The sequence below is a fragment of the Alligator mississippiensis genome, chromosome 1 (assembly GCF_030867095.1).
Source record: "Alligator mississippiensis isolate rAllMis1 chromosome 1, rAllMis1, whole genome shotgun sequence".
In the NCBI taxonomy this organism is placed as follows: domain Eukaryota; kingdom Metazoa; phylum Chordata; order Crocodylia; family Alligatoridae; genus Alligator; species Alligator mississippiensis.
The window spans coordinates 470,969,178-470,986,952 of NC_081824.1; the positions used below are offsets into that span (position 1 = coordinate 470,969,178).

The window sequence follows — 17,775 nt, forward strand, 5'->3', positions numbered from 1 at the left end:
CTACCTTGGCCTCTCCCTGCCCAGAGGCAGCATGACTCTTCTTTACAGTGCTCCCAATCGGTGACTCTGGTGGTTACTTGGATATCCAAAGCCACGTTAGGAAACTTGAACTGGCTCCCTGCCCAGCCAGAAGGCATCCTAATTCCATGTGCATGAGCACTTTTTGCCCGTGGTGCTCTAAACAGTGGGTTTATTGCTTCAGGCGGTTTTGTTTAGCTTGTGCTCCTCTGGGAAAATCAAGCTGGCTACATGCAGGAGAGAGGAGATGGAAAATGTACTGTAGGGCTAGTAGCTTCTCTCTCCAGCAGCTTGGCAGAGCTTATTTAAAAAGGGCCTAGACTGACAGCCCCAGAGACAGAAGCTCTTTTAAACTGGCTAACTAGGTCCAATGTAGTGCAGCAACACAGACCCACACGCATGGGATGAGCTTATCTATGCCCTTCTAAAGAACCCACCATGGAAGGGGTTAATTGCCAAACGTACCTTAACCCAGCCTGGAAAGATTTTATTGGGCTTTTTCCCCTCTGCTTTTCTACCCCTATGCAAAATAAGCATGGTAGGCATACACATACAGCATAACCTACGTGGAGGGAAAGGCTGACAGGTAGGGAGGCCAGGGACACTCCACTGGGGGATGCAGAAGAGTATAATCTGTCTGTGAGGTGCAATTTATATCAGGCCTGGCAGAGGACCACCGAGGAGAGGTCTAGCACTGGGGAAGAAGGTGTCTCCCCCACACTTTATTTTACAAAGAGAAGTGGAGTGGAGTGTGGCACAAACCAGCATAGATAACTGAGTGGGGGATGCCCTAAAGGGATGCCCATAGCACAGCGGTTCTCAATCAGTTCCCCGGGCCGGCCCCCAGAAGCGCTGCATATGGGGTGTAAGAAATCGGCCAAATTAGCACAGGCAAAACTCAATTCTGGGGCACGTCTGCCAAAAGCACCATAAGGGAGCTAGGCTACAAATCTGTGCTCCGGGTCGGACGCAGCGAAGTGTGGGATCCAAACGATGAGAACCAATGCCCTAGTGCACAGTGCAGGATGCTGGTCACACGCCTTCATACCACCTGATCCCCAGGAGAAAAAGGGGGTTCAGCCTTTGATTCTCCAAGGGGCCTTGCGGCAAAGGGCAGCACACGTGCGTGTGACATGGGGTGCCCATAGACATGCCAGGAGGCTGCTCTGTTACAGCCCGTCAGAGCAGACTTGATTAATCGAGTCTGCTGGAGCGTGCCAGCCTCCACGTCTTGTGTATCAGTGTCCACACATTTCAAAATGGGCAGCAGGGGCACTTTAATTAAAGCACGCCGAATGAGCTTTAGTTAAAGCACCCCTACCACCTTTTGAAGCACAGGGAGGCTGACACATGAGATACTATGGGTGCTTTAATTAGAGTGGCTCCTGGAGCTGTTCCAATTAAAGTGCCCCCCACTCCCCCTGCACAGCAAGTGTAAAAATACCCCTGGAGCTTCGTCAAAGCTTCCTAGTGTCGCCCTTCAGATCATTCCCCTCCCCTACAACTCTTCTTCCAACCTGCAGGTTGTTGCAATGTCAAGACTGACCTGAAGCTGCTAACCAGGACACCTAGGTCAGTCACCAGCCACCAGCGGCTAACAGCCTGGAAAAGATTAGAACTGGACATTCAGCACAGCTGAGAAGCACAACAAGTCAACATGGAGCCATGGTCCTCAGTCACTCAACAACAGAGGAAAATAGCTCTTGGTACCCAGACGCTACAGGGAACAGGGACATCCAGCCTAGGGACTCTGTGATCAGTTCCTCAAGACTCGGGAGCAAAATAGACAACAGATTGACTGCCTTTTTTCCCTTAAATATATTAATAATGGTAACCTCCACTTGCCATTTGCAGAGGGGGAAAAAAATTGTTTTTTCCAGCAGCTTCTCCCTCCAGGACAACACTAAGTGTCAGGAATAACAAGAGGACAGATTGTTAGCGCAGTGACAGCACGTTGCTTTGCCAACAAAACAAGCTTTGGCAGAAGCACCGCACAGATTTTAATAACTAGAGTAATAAAAACAATGTTCTGGGTACAGATTCACTTCCTTTGCTCAGTGCGATCTCACCTGCTAAGAAATCAGACTACCGCATTTTCACATTAATGGCTGGCTGGGTTCACTCGGGCCTAAGCACCTCTACATCCTCTCTCACAGCGATACCAAATGACACATGACATATGTCCCAGGCATCCTACTGCTGCACTGCACTTGCAGGGGCACAAGAAAGGAAGAAAAGGGGTTTTCCTTCTCTCTCCCAAAGGGGCAAATGGCAACTTCCCCATGGGTGCGTCTACATGTACGCTTTACTGTGGAATAGATTAATTAGCTCTGCAGTAAAGTGCTACCGTCTAATCATGCGCTGGTATTAGGGCACAGTAAAATTAACTCACTGTTGGGGACAGTACTATCGTACAGCGGAGTCAGTAAGTGTGGTTAAACACGCACATAGACAGTGACCACCAGAAGCAAGCTATACCCGGTAAGCCCAGCCAGCCAGGAGCCAGACCCTTGGCTCCCACCAGCCCCTCCGCCACCCAACACTGCCACCCTCTGTGCCCCCTGCCAGCCTAGGGCTTCTCCACCCCAGCTCAAACTGCTGCAGTCCCAGGCACACCTGTAGACGTTGCGCCCAGGAGCAGTTGACTCCAGCTTGAGCTGCTCCGGAGCTTATTGTGTTGCATTAATTACCTAGATGCACCCCCTGTATCAAAGTGGGGAAAGTTCAGTACATTTGGGTGTCTATACACATGCTCTACAGTGGGGGCACCTTAATTAGAGCAGCTCTGAGAGCCACGCTAATTAAAGTACCGGCAGCATCATGTGTATTCAGTGTCCCACACTTCAAAATGGTAGCGAGGCACTTTAACTCAAGCTTGCAGAACCCGCCGCGATTTTAAAATGCAGGAACACTAAATACACAAGATGTGGAGGCTGTTGAAGGGCGCTAATTAGCATGCTCCAACAGACTCACAGCAGACATGATTAATTGAGTCTGCTTTGACGCATGCTAATTACCACCCATCAGAGAGACGTCCATCACATGTATAGGTGCCCTTTTTTTTCCATACTAAGATCAGAGATGGGCCCAAACACTGAATATAAATTCAAAAGCTCTCTCAAAGTTAAGAGAAAGTAAGGCGGACATGAGATTTGGTGTTGTGATCCATGCCTCATAACAGCAGATCCTATTTCAGAAATGTGTATTGCTGCAGGGATCTACCTTCTTTTTAGATGCTACGTAAAGTAATGCCTATCCCTATTTTTTTATATAGATATTCTTAATGGTAAATACTACTCACATAGATACAGGCAACATATTACTTTTGGTTTTTATTAATGTATAATTGATACGGTGACACCAGAACTATAAAATAAAAGACTGATTTAAAAAATCTGTTTTTCCATACACTTTAACAATACAAGGGAAATGAAAAGGACATTTCCCATGTTTATATGGGACAGCAAGAGAAAGAACCAGAGTCCATGTTGCTGTAAAACCCCATAAACTATCAACTGGGTGGGCAGGGAGCAGGAAGAGGTTTCTTGTATCTGGATGCAAGTCACAGTTGGGGCGTGTGGTTGGGATTGCTGGCAGGGTTTGCTTGAGTGGGGGTCCCGGCAGGGAGGTGGTGGTTGGGGTGACTTGGGAATTGGGGTTCTCTGTTTCTGGGGTGTTGTTTTGGGAATCCTGTATGTGGGTCACTTGTCTACCGCAAGTTGCCTTTTGGATGTGGTGGGATATACATCTAATCAATAAATACATAATAAACCGATCAGACCCGATGTCCCTTTAACTTTTTTGGAAAATGGATATAGCTGAAATGTCCAAGAATTGCATAGAAGCATTCATTTCTGACAAAAGTGCATATTTCTCCTAGCCCATTACACATCTTGGAGCTCTGAGTTGGCTTCTAGCTCCAATTTTCAGGGTCCCGGCAGTGCCTTGCAGGGGAAAGAGCTTTCTAAAGTTACCTTAAAAGAGTCGTACTAAATTAAACTAACCTCAAATCTCTGAAGTCTCCAGACCCCGTCAACATTAGAGTGCTGAAGGGTAAGTCATTAAGTGACTGAAGGGCCTGATCCTACAAGGCACGGAGTATCTGTCTCTGAGCTTAGAGAAATGGGGGTACTCAGCACCTCACAGAATCAGCCCCTGCCTCACACTGGTAAGATAACAGCTCTAACACCAATTCAGGACTAGTGATGTTACCAATACCTATCCTTTTTATTTTAAGTTACCAAGGTCAACACACATTTTCACAAGATGAAATACTTGGAAGTTTTGCTTTCCCTTTGTGGGAGAGACCAAAGCACAGGTAAGGATGCCTTGCCCTGGAACAAAGGGAGAGCAAACCAGTCCCTCTCCATAATGGGACAGGAGTGAGGGAGCCTGAGAGGTGGAGCTGTTGCATTTGAGAGGTAAGCAAGCTCTCAGAGAGCACGCACACACTGTTTTCTATGAATATCTGTCTCATGCATAGAGCTCTGTGTATTAATAAGGGGACACCATTTATTGCCACCACCATACACGCCACCACCATGGCAGCAATTTGGATCTTTATTTTAAGCGTGCTGCATTCAGCCCTGCTGCTTACAGCCACGAGGCGCATTATGTGTTCGAAGCTGTTGCAAAATTCCCTGAGCACATGGGGTGTCTGTAGACATGCCGGGAGGCTGCTCTGTTACAGCACGTCAGAGCAGACTTGATTAATCGAGTCTGCTGGAGCATGCTAATTAGCTAATTAGCAGCCAGTCTCTGCATCTCATGCAACAGTGCTTCAAAATGGGCAGTGCCGGGGCTTTAACTAAAGTTCGAACTAAAGCTTCAGTTCAAGCATCCTGCTGTCATTTTGAAGTGCAGGGTCGCTGATATACGATACACTGTGGGTGCTTTAATTAGAGTGGCTCTAATTAAAGCACTTTCCCACCGCCCAACCACATGTAAAAACACCCCTGGAGCTTTGCCCCAGCTTCCTAGTGTCACCCTCCAGATCATTTCCCTCCCCTACAACTCTTCTTCCAACCTGAAGGCTGTTGCAATATCCACACTTACTTAACTGTATCCTCCCAATAAAAGGCGAATACTGGTTGCATCCATATGTGCTGTGTATGTGCATGGGGGTGGGAAGAGGAGTAAAGGTCAAAGAAAAGAAAAGACCTCCCTGAGAAGAATGCAGTTAATCATTGACAGTGGTGGGATCAGATCATGTGGGCTTTTAATGGTTTGGTTAGATCACAAGACATTTATGGATTGAATACCTATAAAATCTACCTGGTACACTGAAAAAACCAGGCTGGACTTTCTTTTGTAGACCTATTTACACTGCTGCTCACCAGTGTCACTACTACAAAAAAGATCCACTTCTATGAATGTAGTAAATTAACTAATAATAAAAGTCATTTGAGTCTAGTGTCTTATATTCCAGCCACAGAGAGTTTATAGGAAAAACTGAAAGGAAAGAAATACGCATTTTTAGATCAGAATGACAGATACCATAGTTTTCGTATGTTTTAAAAAGACTTTAAATACATTAAATATATTGTTTAGCTATATTTCGGGTGTCTAGAATGCCCCAGGCTTGAAAAAAACAAGCCAGGATTAAATGCAAAATGATTATAACGTTGTTTTATGCACCTTTGAAAAACCAAATGAATGCCAACAAAAAACTTACCACTGTATTTGATGAATTATAATCCTCTGCAGATTTATCTGAAACAGAGAAACAGATACCACTGCAATTATTATGAGAGTGCTTTGCAATGCAACCATGCCTAGAGGCCCAGGCTGCAATAAACTGTGGCAAGAACTGCAGAAACATAGTAAACTGCTGTGGGGAAAGGAATTATCCCCATTTTAGGGAGGGTGAACCCCAGCGCAGGGTGACTAAGGGGTCTAAGAGTTTGGTCCAGGAAAGGGCTAATGACATTTTAGCCAGCGCCTGTTTCCTGGCAAGGCAGGAGGTTTTTGCAGACCGCATACTGGGACCCAGGTGTGCCCACTTCCAGCGAGTTGTGAATACTCTGAAGCTGTGCCCTTTGCACCACAATGGAGGGGTGGGTAGAAGGTGCCTCCGTGCCTACCCTGCTTCCAGCCAGGTGGGTAGGGCAGTCTTCTGGGACGTGAGGGAGGTAGGTCTGCAACCTCTTGGACATGGTGGTGATAAAACTAAATCGAGCTCCCTCGCTCCCTGGGGAAGTAGTCCAACCACTAGGATCCTGCTCATGGGGGACACCGCTGCCACCTCCTCCTCCAGTTGTATGTTCGAGGAAAGGACTGGTCCCTGCTTGGCTTGTGAAAGGAGGGTTGTAGGCAACTTCCCTTAGAAAGAGGTTCTGGACTCTAGATCCAGACTGAATCAAGACACGTTACAGCACAAGGGGCCTGTTTAAAAACACATTTCCATCCTTGGTGCTTCCTATCGGCGACCGCAGGGAGACTATTCCCTGCTCAGCGTGCTGACTGCTTTGAGTCCTAGTCCAAAGCGCACCTAAATATCCTCATCCAGTGTACAGGGAGTCTGGACACCTGCCTCAGTGCTCTGGACACCTCTCCAGGGCCACGCGCAGCACTAATTCCCTGCGCTCCAAGAAAGCCTGGACAGATTACAAGACACTGTTCACTGTCTTCCCAACCAGGTTCAAAAAGCGTCCCAACTACTCCAGCCCTTTGTAATCCCTATGCACAGCCATGTGGAGAGAAGCAGAAGCTGATGGAGCCCCAGAAACAAATTAATCATTTCAAATCCGATTCAGTTTAAGAGAACAGGAGGTCATTTTGTCAAGAAGTCTGACTATGTGGAGTTGCTGCCCACAAGCGATCTACGGCTTGGAGCTCCTGCAGGCTCTTGATACGCCGAGGGGGTTTTCTTGAGGGAATAAGATGTGCGAAGGACTTCCCCAAGCAGGCTGCCATCCTGTACAATAACAATCTAACACTCTGCAAGCACAATCAGGGCAAGCTCTTCCCTGGTGTTAGGGGTGCAATTCCCCAGAGGCATCAGTGCAACTGAAACCGAGCCAGCGCTTTCATTCATATGCAGAGTACTAGAAACCCTGTCGGTACAATGAGGAGACCCCATCATGAACAAAGATCACTGAGCAATGCAGACTCATGTGACAGTCTTGTCCACTGTAGCCAGGGGTGCCAAACTCATCTGGCCCCATGGGCCGGTCCAGATGGCACCCACGGACCAGATCCAGCATGTGCCCTGGAGCAGCTGGAGAGGATGCCATATCGGTGCAGCTACATCTTAAAGCCAAGCTGGTGTAAAATGTGAATACCGCATCCCAAAGGGACTCTTCTCACTAAGACCACAACTCCAGAGCTCTGCGATCCACTTACCAGTGTTAATCCACAAGGCACTACATGTTTTGGGATCTGCCCAGCTGACACCTCTTCTGTTTCACACCCAGATCTGTCAAAGTGATTACCAGGTTCTTGGGCTAGATTTCAAAGGAAGGGGGCTGTTCGCTGTGCCGGAGACTCAGCTGCCTTGCCTTTGTAAAAGTGACTCTTCAAATTGATTTTAAATGCCTGGGGCTACCAGGAAGCCTAGTTGAACAGCAGAATAAGACTGACCACCTACCTGTGAAACTCATGTACTTCTGGCTGTTGGAGATCTTCTTGGAGTTGTAAAATTCCAGCACATCGAGCACGGCTTGGGGATTTTTCTTCTGCTCCGATTTGGTGATGTTTGATGTCTGCAGTAACCGAGCCCATTGCTCTGGCATACCCTGGGGGAGATGTTTCAGGCAGTTACCACCAGCCTATTCACATCAAGAATATTTAAAACCTGGAGGCGTGCAACATTTAGTTCTCTCACTCAAGCTCAAGGGGATTATTGACAGCATCTGGGAAAGCCTGGTGGACCAACAACTTATTTGTCTCCCAAGGGGCAAGGTTTGAAGCCTTAATTGTGACCCTGCAAACTGACGCACATTGGCAAACCCTCTGCCACCATGCAACTCCACGCCAGCGGAGCTATGGTGCCACTCAATGCTTCCTAATACTATTGTAATGCACTGTCTTGACTGGGAGGAAACTGGGCTTGATGGCCCAGGTAGCCCTTTCCAGTCCCATGTTCCTATGCCTCATTGGTCGTGATGGTAGAGTAATCCTAATGGCATCTTATGGAGATGTTCATCCCAAATATTAAAACAGAATTTCACCACGGAAATGTCTTCAGCTACAAGCAAGATAAGCCTGGGGACCCCAGCCCAGCCCTGACATTTGTCAGCCGTCAACACTAGCTCATTTGATATTCCTATTTGTTGCTACTCCAGTGTCCCAGGTACCAGACTCCCTACTCCAGAGAGTTCGACCCCACTCATTAAAAGACTGATGGATCTACCAGTCAGCTGCTTTGCCTGACTGCTTCATCTTGGCTAGCTGATGAGTACCACAGGCAGCCATGCACAGTGTGACTGTGAGCAAGAATAGAGTGAGGGCACCCAAAGGCCCTGGAAGTGAAGTTTATTAAAGAGAGAAAGCCAAACACGATCATCCTTGCAAACAATCTGTGTGGTGCCGCTGCTGTTCAATCGTATCTCACAATCAAATTCAGAACCAAGCATGGGCAAATGTGATCTCATCTCCCCAGCGATTTGTACAGAAGTTTAAAAAAAGAAAAGAATAAATTGAAATCACTGCCAGCCTTCAGAGATCACGTCCTACACGCTAGCATGGGCATTTGTTTGCAGCTGCCTGCCTCCTAAGAAGAGATCTGGAGTTCAGAGAAGACATGGCTCTAACAAGAAGAGATTGATCATTTCTATTCTGCGAAAAAAGCTGCGTCACTCCCCACCACACCAGAAAGTGGAAAACTTACCTGTAGTCCAACCTTCTGGAATATATTAGTGCCAAGTTTGAACAGGCCAAACTTCAAGTAGTCTGGCTCTCCACCAAGTGGGAATCTGTGGCCTATATTTTGCAAGAGGTTCAGCTCGATGATAATCAGGGTCTCTTTGAATACTACTTTAGGTACGTTTAATATGCCCTGCGTCCTCCAACGACAAGCACGGCCATGCAATGCTCTTCTAATTCACTTACCGTGAATTCACCTGTGACAGCATCAAACCCAACGTGAATCGTGTGCTCGAAATCTGAAGGGAGGGATATCTCTGGTCGTTCTTTCTCCTTCTTCTTATTGGCTGTCAGGGAGGAAAGCAAAATCCATCAAGAACAAAACGCCTTCCCCGGCAGCTCACAGGTCCCTGTGAAACCAAACCCTACCACCAATGAAGAACCCTGTGAGTAACCCACGCCCTTAAGCCACAAGTGATCTCTAAGTATTTCATCTGAATTGAAAGCAGCTGGTCAACGTACCACATCATTCAGTCTAGTACAGCGGTGCTCAACCTTTGCACAGGCTAGATGAGTGGCACAGGACCAGTCTGTGGACCAGATCACCTGTGGGGTCAGTGTGCAGGATCAGGCCCCATGCTGCCCCAGTCCCACACATCGGGATCAGGCCCCAGGCAACCCCAGCCATCTGGCCCACAGGCTGGGGGTTGACCACCCCAGTCTAGTACAGCATAATGCAGGTAACACAAGATAGCACAGGCCAACTCTTCAGAGAGGCTCAGCACCAGTCAGGACCAGATTTTCAGGGGGACGTATTGGGTGGACATTGGGTAAAAGCCCTCTGAGAATCAGACCAGAAACAGCAGCTATTGGGTGCTGAGCATTTTTGAAAATGTGCCCCATTTACTCCAGATGAACCAGGGGTAGGAATAACTGGACACATTTACAGCAGTTGAACAAATCTGGCACAGAGCGAAACCAGCTTAAAAACCATCACCAATCCATCCCAACAAGACAGAGCTGTTTCATATCACCTACTCATACACTGCTATTAACAAAAGATAAAAGTTGTCTATACTGCGTATGTCCATACTGGAGATCAAAGAGATCAATTGGCAAATACCGGCTCTCGTCAAACACCCCCTCCACCTAAGTGATTAAAAAAACAGAACCATTCAAGGCAAGCACGTTATGCTGGCAAATAATCTTCTCGGACAATCAATTAAGAAAAGAATATGATATAATATTATTAGGGGTGCACTGATAAAGATTTTCTTGGCCGATACCGAGCAGATATGCAACCCAGCAGCGTCCAGCTGGTAAGTCAGGGGGAAGGGGGCTGAAGGGGTGGGGGGAAAGCAGATCGAGGCCAGCCATGGTGAGGGAAGGAGTGGGGCAGGGGCTGCCCAGCTGGTGTCCAAGAGGCAGAGCAAGTGGGGACTGGGGTGGCTCCCCACCACTGCGCTCACCCCCAGGAGAGGCATGGGGGGCATGCCCCCTCTGGATTTGTGTGTGAGATGAAGGCAGGCTGCCCACTATGGGCTCAGATCCAAGGGCTGCACCAGCCTCTTCCCAGCACAGGGCTTGGTTCGAGGTGGGCAGGAGCAGGACAGGTGGCAGTGGCACTAGTGGGAGGCTTGCGGGGCTATGGCCACCCCAAAGTTCCCTGCAGCCCCCCATGCCACTGCCCGCTCCGCACAGCTGAGCTTACCCCGAGTGCAGCCCCAACCCAGTCACCCCACCAGGAAGAGGCCAACACAGCTCCTGGCCCCAAGCCCACAGCAGACAGTCTGTCCTTGCCCCATGCAAAAATCTTGGGAGCACATGCCCCCCATGCCTCCCCTAGGGGTGCATGCAGCAGCAGGGAACCGCCCCCACCCCCCATGCACCCCCCATGCCCCCCCGAATGAGCAGCCCACAGCTCCACCCTGCATCCTGCCCCAGCCCTACTTCCTCCCTCACCGTGGGGGCCTCGATCTGCACCCCCCCCATGCCCCTTCCCTCCCCTCCCCCCCACCTTCCCCCAGACAGACTTAACAGCCAGACGCTGCTCTCCAAACTGCACTTCCGGCCCCATGAGTGCTGCGGCTGCACGCATGCACACAGCATTTATCAGTGACATGATCAGCTACACGGACCAAAAAAAGCCGACTGCTGATAATGTTAATTTTCCTGTTATCGGTGCCAATCCAATATATCAGTGCACCTCTAAATATTATCGCCAAACAAGTTTAAAACCATGTTCCAAAATTAAAGAATCTACCAAGTTGGGTCTGACCAAATAATTTGAAAGCACAACAGTATTTCACGATGGCAACAGAATCGGAACGGTGGGTAAAACAGAGGAACAACAGGCAGGAAAGAGCAAAAATAATTAAACTCTGAGATGCCTGGAATCAATTTTTTAAAAACATACCAAGATCATCCCTAAGGAGTCTAACAAAGCCCTACCAATTGTATAATACATTTTATGCATTTTACTTTTAAAACATACTATCCTCTGCAAACTGGAGTGAGCGTTGGATGCACTGATCAAATCTACTGACTTCAGCATTTTTGGTACAGACAGGGAGAGTGAATAACCAGGGCACAAGCGGGAGTTGGCCCTAAATTGCTCGTTTTCCAGCCGTTATCTTGTCTGTCTATAGACTAAAATACAGACATTCAAAAAGCTGGAAGAGGAATCAATCCACGTTACGTGATTGTGTTACATGATTTTCTATATGTGGCACAGTTTCGATCAGTAGCAAACAAAACACATTCACCCTTTGGTGGGAAAGGCAAATCTTAGACCAGGCTCCACTATTTTTAAACCAATCTGTATGTGCCGAACTTCTGTTCTATTATGGGTACAAACCAGTTTCCAATCATTTATACCGGTAAAGGTGTAATCTCTGTACTTGGCCAATGGGTAGTTCTTTTACGACAGACTTTCCCCCAATACAGGGGCTTTTCAATATGCATAGCACCAAAATGTAGGGTTTTTTTAAAACACCATATATCCTGAAGAGCCACTATTCTAATTCTCCACATTGCAACCATTTAAAGCATTTTTCAAGTGAAACTACTTGGAAGTACTTGAATCTTGTGGCTTTAGAGGGCCATGTTCTGCTCTCCATTATACCCATAGCGATCTAGTGCAATGCCACTGATATACATGGAGTTATTCCAGGTTATACTGAACTGGTGTAACTGCAGAATATCATGCCTGAAGGATTCAAATAAAGCCAGAAAAGAAATCACACATAGGGTTTATTGTAGCGTGCACAAAATAATGGTGGCTTTCATGAAGGGAGGAATAAAAGAAACAGATGAAGCAGAGGAGCCAGCACAGAGGGAAGCTGGGAAGGACCAGAAACACCAGCTGGTTACCAGATGTTGAACATCTGCAGCAGGCAGGACAGCAGCTGTATCCAGCAAAAGGCAGAGAAAACTGCATGTTGCCAACAAGGGATAGAAAAGAGAGGGACACGGCTAAGAACCGTGCTAAGACAACCAAAACCCTTTGGATAGGATCCCAAAACCAGTCTGAAGGAGGATGGGCTCCAAAAGAGCTAAGGAGCATTATGCCATTTACCACCCCAAATTCATAGCCCAGAACTCTTCATGCCTCTATATTTGGACCTCCTGAATTGGACCTACTTATGTAGGTGCATTTAGCACCCAGATTCCACATCTGCTGGGGGAAAACGTCTCACTAATGAGCGACCCCAGCATGCCTTCTCAGACAGCATCAATGAATTCTGTCCTGATGACTCCCGCAGCTGCTTACAAATTCAGATTAAACACAAAAATGCATATTCAAGAAGCAGCCTCACATAAGCAGGGGTGCAGCTTGGATGTGCCTCAGTTACATCAAATGATATGCGCGGTTTTCAATCAAGAATGAATAATGCAACTGCACCTGCACTGACGATTTCATTCTTTTTCTGTGTGTAGCTCACAGGCAGAAACGAAACCGTGACTGGAGCTGGACGTGCTTGATGATGAGCGAGCCGATCAGGCTTCCTGCACCTCAGACTTCAACCAGAATCCTTGGGGTGCCTACCTACCTCCAGCAAGCAACCATGCAAGCTTGGTCTTTCTTTTAGGTATCTTCTTCCTATTGCTTATCATATCATATCTCAAGTTATATTCAGAGCTCTGGGACAGATACTGTGGTTTGCAGTCTAACCTCCAAGCTCCTGCTACTGCCAGCGGGGACAATGTCCTGTAGCTTTCGACCGATCCTACACAGCCCCAGCCTGCAACTTTGGATGCTGTAAAAATACCTAAACACGCCTGGATTAAGTAAACCAGCACTCAAATACTTAAACTATACTAATATAAAATAGTATGTACGTTGGCTCATCAGAGCTTGTTTTAGGTAAGTGGACATGTCACCCCAATGGACCATGAAAGGGCACAGTGTTTCCACCAAATGAGCGTTTCTATGTTCTTAATGGACTAAGCAGTATGAGCTACCTAAATAGTCTTCTTATTTACATGACTTCCACAGGTGTTCAGCCCTGCCTTTTAAACCTGGAAAACATCTGTTTTACTTATAAAGCTTAGCCTTTGTGGGCCACCACTCGCCTGGGGCAGCCAAGGACTGGTGCAGATCTCCGGGATTACCAAAACTTCTTATTCTGTGTTGTGCTAGATTACACGGGCAGATGTGAAAGGGAACAGAGGAGGAGGATCCCAATATATAATTCCAGTATTTGACCCTACCAATACCTGCCAGTGACAATTCCTCAACCAAAGAAGTCCACTGAGAAACACTTCCCACTGGCCCAGCATTTAGTATTTGGTACTGTTCTCATCCGGCTGAGCATCCAGAGACCCCATGCCATGCTGGTCACAAGCCATGGGCCACATGCTACGCAAGCTCCCCAGGACCACCCTGCATAGACAGCACTAGCTCCCCTGCTCCCCCCGTTGCATGGCCAGCAAGCTTAGCAGGACCCTCCATCTGCTCTGCCCTGCCCCAAAATAAACTGTGTCTGCCACAACAGCCACAAGAGCCGGACAGCCCTGCTGTATAGCAACCACAGCACTGCAAAAAACCCCCACCAGTCTTGCATTCATATCTCACATGCAGCTCCGCTCACTCTCACCATCGAATGACTCGTTTTTCCTTCACATTGGCCATGCTTTTCGTGGTGCTTGATAAGTAGAGGCTGCCGTAAGGAGGTATAGGAAAGCAGCCCTCAGTACAGAGCAGACAGGGACAGGGTGCTGTGGAGCCGGCACCATATTTTCCCACATACAACATTCCCCAAAATATAATACACACCTTATTTTTGAAAAGCAGAATAAAGAAAAAAGATCCTCCTTTGTAGTTACTGGGTACGTCTACATGTTCATTAATGAGCCGTAGTTACTGTGCATTAACTTTAGTACTTGGATAGCAAAATACTAAATCAACACGCTACTGCACAGTAGCCTCAGCACATGGGTTTTTTCAGATGCTAACTGTGCAGTTGCCTAAAACTACTGCACAGTAGCGTATTTGCATGGGTTTTGCCTAGCACAATACTGTGCAGTGTTATTAGGCTATTGTGCAGTTAGCATCTCATGTAGATGCACACTGAGTAGCAGCAGCTAGAAAGAAGAGCCTGCTCATTGGTCTGCTTCCTAGCAGTTGCATGCAGCTTATAATTGGCAAAAACTATTTCTCATCTCATGAGCACTAAAATTTCCAGGAGTTGATTTTTTAAGGGGGAAGAGCATGTGTAGTATGTGAGAACATATACCAGTTTCCTTCGCAGCAGCTTTACAAATCTGAATCTTCACCATTCGGAGAATGGAGAGCAGGAAGAAATCATAGGACTACATTAATAACCAGAACAAAGGAGTCCAACACCCGATTGTAAGAGTGAAAGCAGAGATAACCAAACATATAAAAACTAGAGAAAGAGCCATTGATGTAGGAGTCAGATGCCAGGGTGATGGGCACACTATCAATCCTCCGAGAAGCGGAGAGATCATGTATTATAAAGGACAAGGTTCCCTAAAATAGGTTATGGATATAAAAGGAAACAGGACAGATTAAGGACTGGAAAACATCTATCATTTCAAGAGATTCACATGATAAATGCGCAGTCTTTAAAATATCCTAATGGTAGAAATTAAATTTGCATGTACAGGACATAGTTCTTTCCCCATTGCCATCTATTCTCTTCCCCATTACAGCAGAAGGAGCTCCTTCAACTTGGAGGAAATTAGGTGATAAATTATACCGATGGATTTTTTGTAGTAGTGGGTAGATGATGTCCACCTTGAAGTTTTAAAATAGAACAAAATGACAGATCACATCTGAAACATTCAGCGATTTAGGGCAAAGACAGGTAGCAACATATAACAGGCCTGGTGGGAGATGGCCCTTCAGGCACACTTGTACTGTACTAGTCTGCTCTCAGTGTCACGACCACAGCGGGCCAAGGCTTCCTTTAGCTGCAATAGTTGCAACTAGGAAAAGTCACTTCAGACAACCGCTGAAAAAGAGGGCCAATTCCCTGTTTCCAGGGACAGTCACTTGATGTCATCTGCATAGTCCACGCGCTCCCCTCACACACCGATCGCATGAGAAACAGAAACGGGAAGGGAAGAATGGCAAGAGAACGTGGTTAATTATTAGGAAAATAGATTCCCAAACCACAACCACATACTTCCAACATGACCAATACAGTTTCATATTCAACAAATATTACGTGTCCTGAATGAGCCTCCAAAGAGTCATAAGGATCACTTCCCAGCCAAAATCTGACTCTTAGCGTCACGCGGAAAGGAAGTTTGTGGAAGGAAATAAAAAGATATATCAAACTACTGTACTTTTATCTCCCGGTAAGATTGATCGGTAAAATCGGTCTCTCTTTTTCTTTTCTTCAGGATTGGGAGGCAAAGGCTTCGAGCCGTGGTTTAAAGAGCCGGTGTCTTTGCTTCCAGATCCGATCATAGTGCTGGTGTTTCTCATTGGCGGGGCAGGAGGTTTGTCTTCTGTTTCAATACCATTATTGGACATCTTCAGCTGAAGAAGCTGTCACTGGGGATCAAGAAAGAGAATCAGTCATCCCTTTTGTGATTGTAGCTAGCAAATGCACAAACTGATCCTGCAAACCAGCCACCCATGAGTCAGTCCTGTCTTGCAGCTCAACTACAGATCACCAACTTGCATGCAATACTTCTTTTAGCAAGCAAAGTGTGGTCCCACAGCAACGTTCCCCTTGTATTAATACGCAGCTAAGGATTCAGGTTTACAAACTTAACACTAAATCTGTCCAAAGTTTATTTCCAATGTCAAGACCAAGTTTAAATGCTCTTTGTTTTATTGCTTTGGGACATTTCCTTTCATCAGGCTACATCCCCCAAATGCACACAGTAATTCAAGCGCAGGTTTAAACAAAACAGCTATGCAGAAAAACCATGCAGAATAACTCAGTGGCCTCAATTAATCATGCCTCTCACCAAATGGGAGTAAGGGCAATTTTTATACAGCCTGCCTGGAAACAAGAGCTGATGGGGGGGTTCAAGCTTTTCATGAAAACTTAGTTTCCAAACAAGAATAAAATAACAACTAGCCAGGCCGCTCTCCGGTTCTGCAAGCAATGAGGAAACCCAAGTCGGGAGCTATTACTTCTGCACTAATGTTGAGACCAAGAACCTGTCCCACTGCACAAGGGGAGAAAATGCAAACTTGTTTTAGTTTAATTTTTTTTTTAATTGCTCCTTCTGAAGATGTTTTCCTTGGGAAGGATGCATGGTTGGGACGTCCCAACCTAGCCGGGCTGCGTGCCAGCAGAGGGCTCCCGAGGACCAGGCCATGCTCCAGGAGGGAGGTGGCAGTCGCCGAAGAGCCTGAGAAAGACTCGGGGTCCTCGTGGGCAGAGAAACGTGTGCTCAGTGTCTGTATATCAAACTCCAGGCACAAGTTTCCAAGAGCAGCAACTGACTACCCTCAGGTTTTCAACGCCCAGACAGGACACCAGGCGAGCCACTGAATTCAGTCTCAGAGCAGCAATTCCTGTCATAAGGAAGCAGCACGGAAAAGGGCAATTACTGCACACCACCTGCCTCAGGGTTACTACCATGACTTCCAGGAGAAGCTTTTGCCCCTGGGGCTCTCCATCTGTCTGGGTGTGTTTCAGCATCTGGTCCTCCGCGGGCCACAAGCCTCATGCCATTCCCCCACGTGCACGTGGGACCGAGCAGGAGTGGATGGCAAGGCAGACAGTGGAGGATGCAGAGACCAGGACACTTGGAGGAGGGAGGTTTCTTTGTCAAGACGGCGGTCTGCGGGCAGCGATCCCACCCGACATGGAAACCCCTGAGGCCTCGCTGACAAGGAACCGTTTCGTGTCACCAGCAGCTCACAAAAGGCACAGCCGAAACCTGCAAAGGGACCTGCACAGACTGCAGAGGGCTTTGCTTTCACACGCAGAGTCAAGAGGAAGCAAATGGTTAGGAGGAAGTTCACTTTTTTTATGTTTTTTAATTTCATGTCTCGGGCCAAAGCAGCCAAATCAGTTCTGAATTGCAGCAACTGAGCAGAGCTCAACCATTCAAATCTGTGCGGTACTAGTCTCCTCTATCCCAGGATCTTCAGCCTGGGGTTTCAGATACCCCCAAATCCATGGCAGGCAACCTATGTGCAAGCCTCAAGCCTAGAGGCCTTGGAGTTCAGATGCCCCTTAGTCTCACTTGCCCCTAGCCAAAATGCCAAAGGAGCAAGCTAGAGGGAAAGGAAAGCAACTCCCACCACCATAAATTGTGTAGCTGAGATCCTCACATTTAGAGGCATTTGCAGACTCTTGCAGGGGTCAGCCTGCCTGTAGTGCCAGGGACAGGTCTTCACCCTCCAGCTACACCCAGTCATTCTAGGCTGAGAAGAAGGGGATCTCCCCCTCCAAGGTAAGTACAACCACCTGGGCTGAAAATCACCCCATGGTATCTTCCCTGCCACGCATCAGT

General features: G+C 47.3%; 1 protein-coding gene across 3 annotated transcripts in view; it reads right to left on the minus strand.

Moving 5' to 3' along the window:
* Positions 1–17,775, minus strand: part of PAK1 (p21 (RAC1) activated kinase 1) — an 86,836-nt gene that overhangs the window by 24,820 nt on the left and 44,241 nt on the right. For all 3 annotated transcript variants that reach the window (XM_014601521.3, XM_014601519.3, XM_014601522.3), the window contains exons 2-5: positions 15,640–15,850; positions 9,070–9,170; positions 7,607–7,754; positions 5,693–5,730 (exon numbers count right to left, since the gene is read on the minus strand). In XM_014601521.3, the coding sequence (XP_014457007.2) occupies positions 5,693–5,730; positions 7,607–7,754; positions 9,070–9,170; positions 15,640–15,829 (477 nt within the window). In that variant the 5' untranslated portion in view covers positions 15,830–15,850. The remainder of the gene's footprint in view (positions 1–5,692; positions 5,731–7,606; positions 7,755–9,069; positions 9,171–15,639; positions 15,851–17,775) is intronic.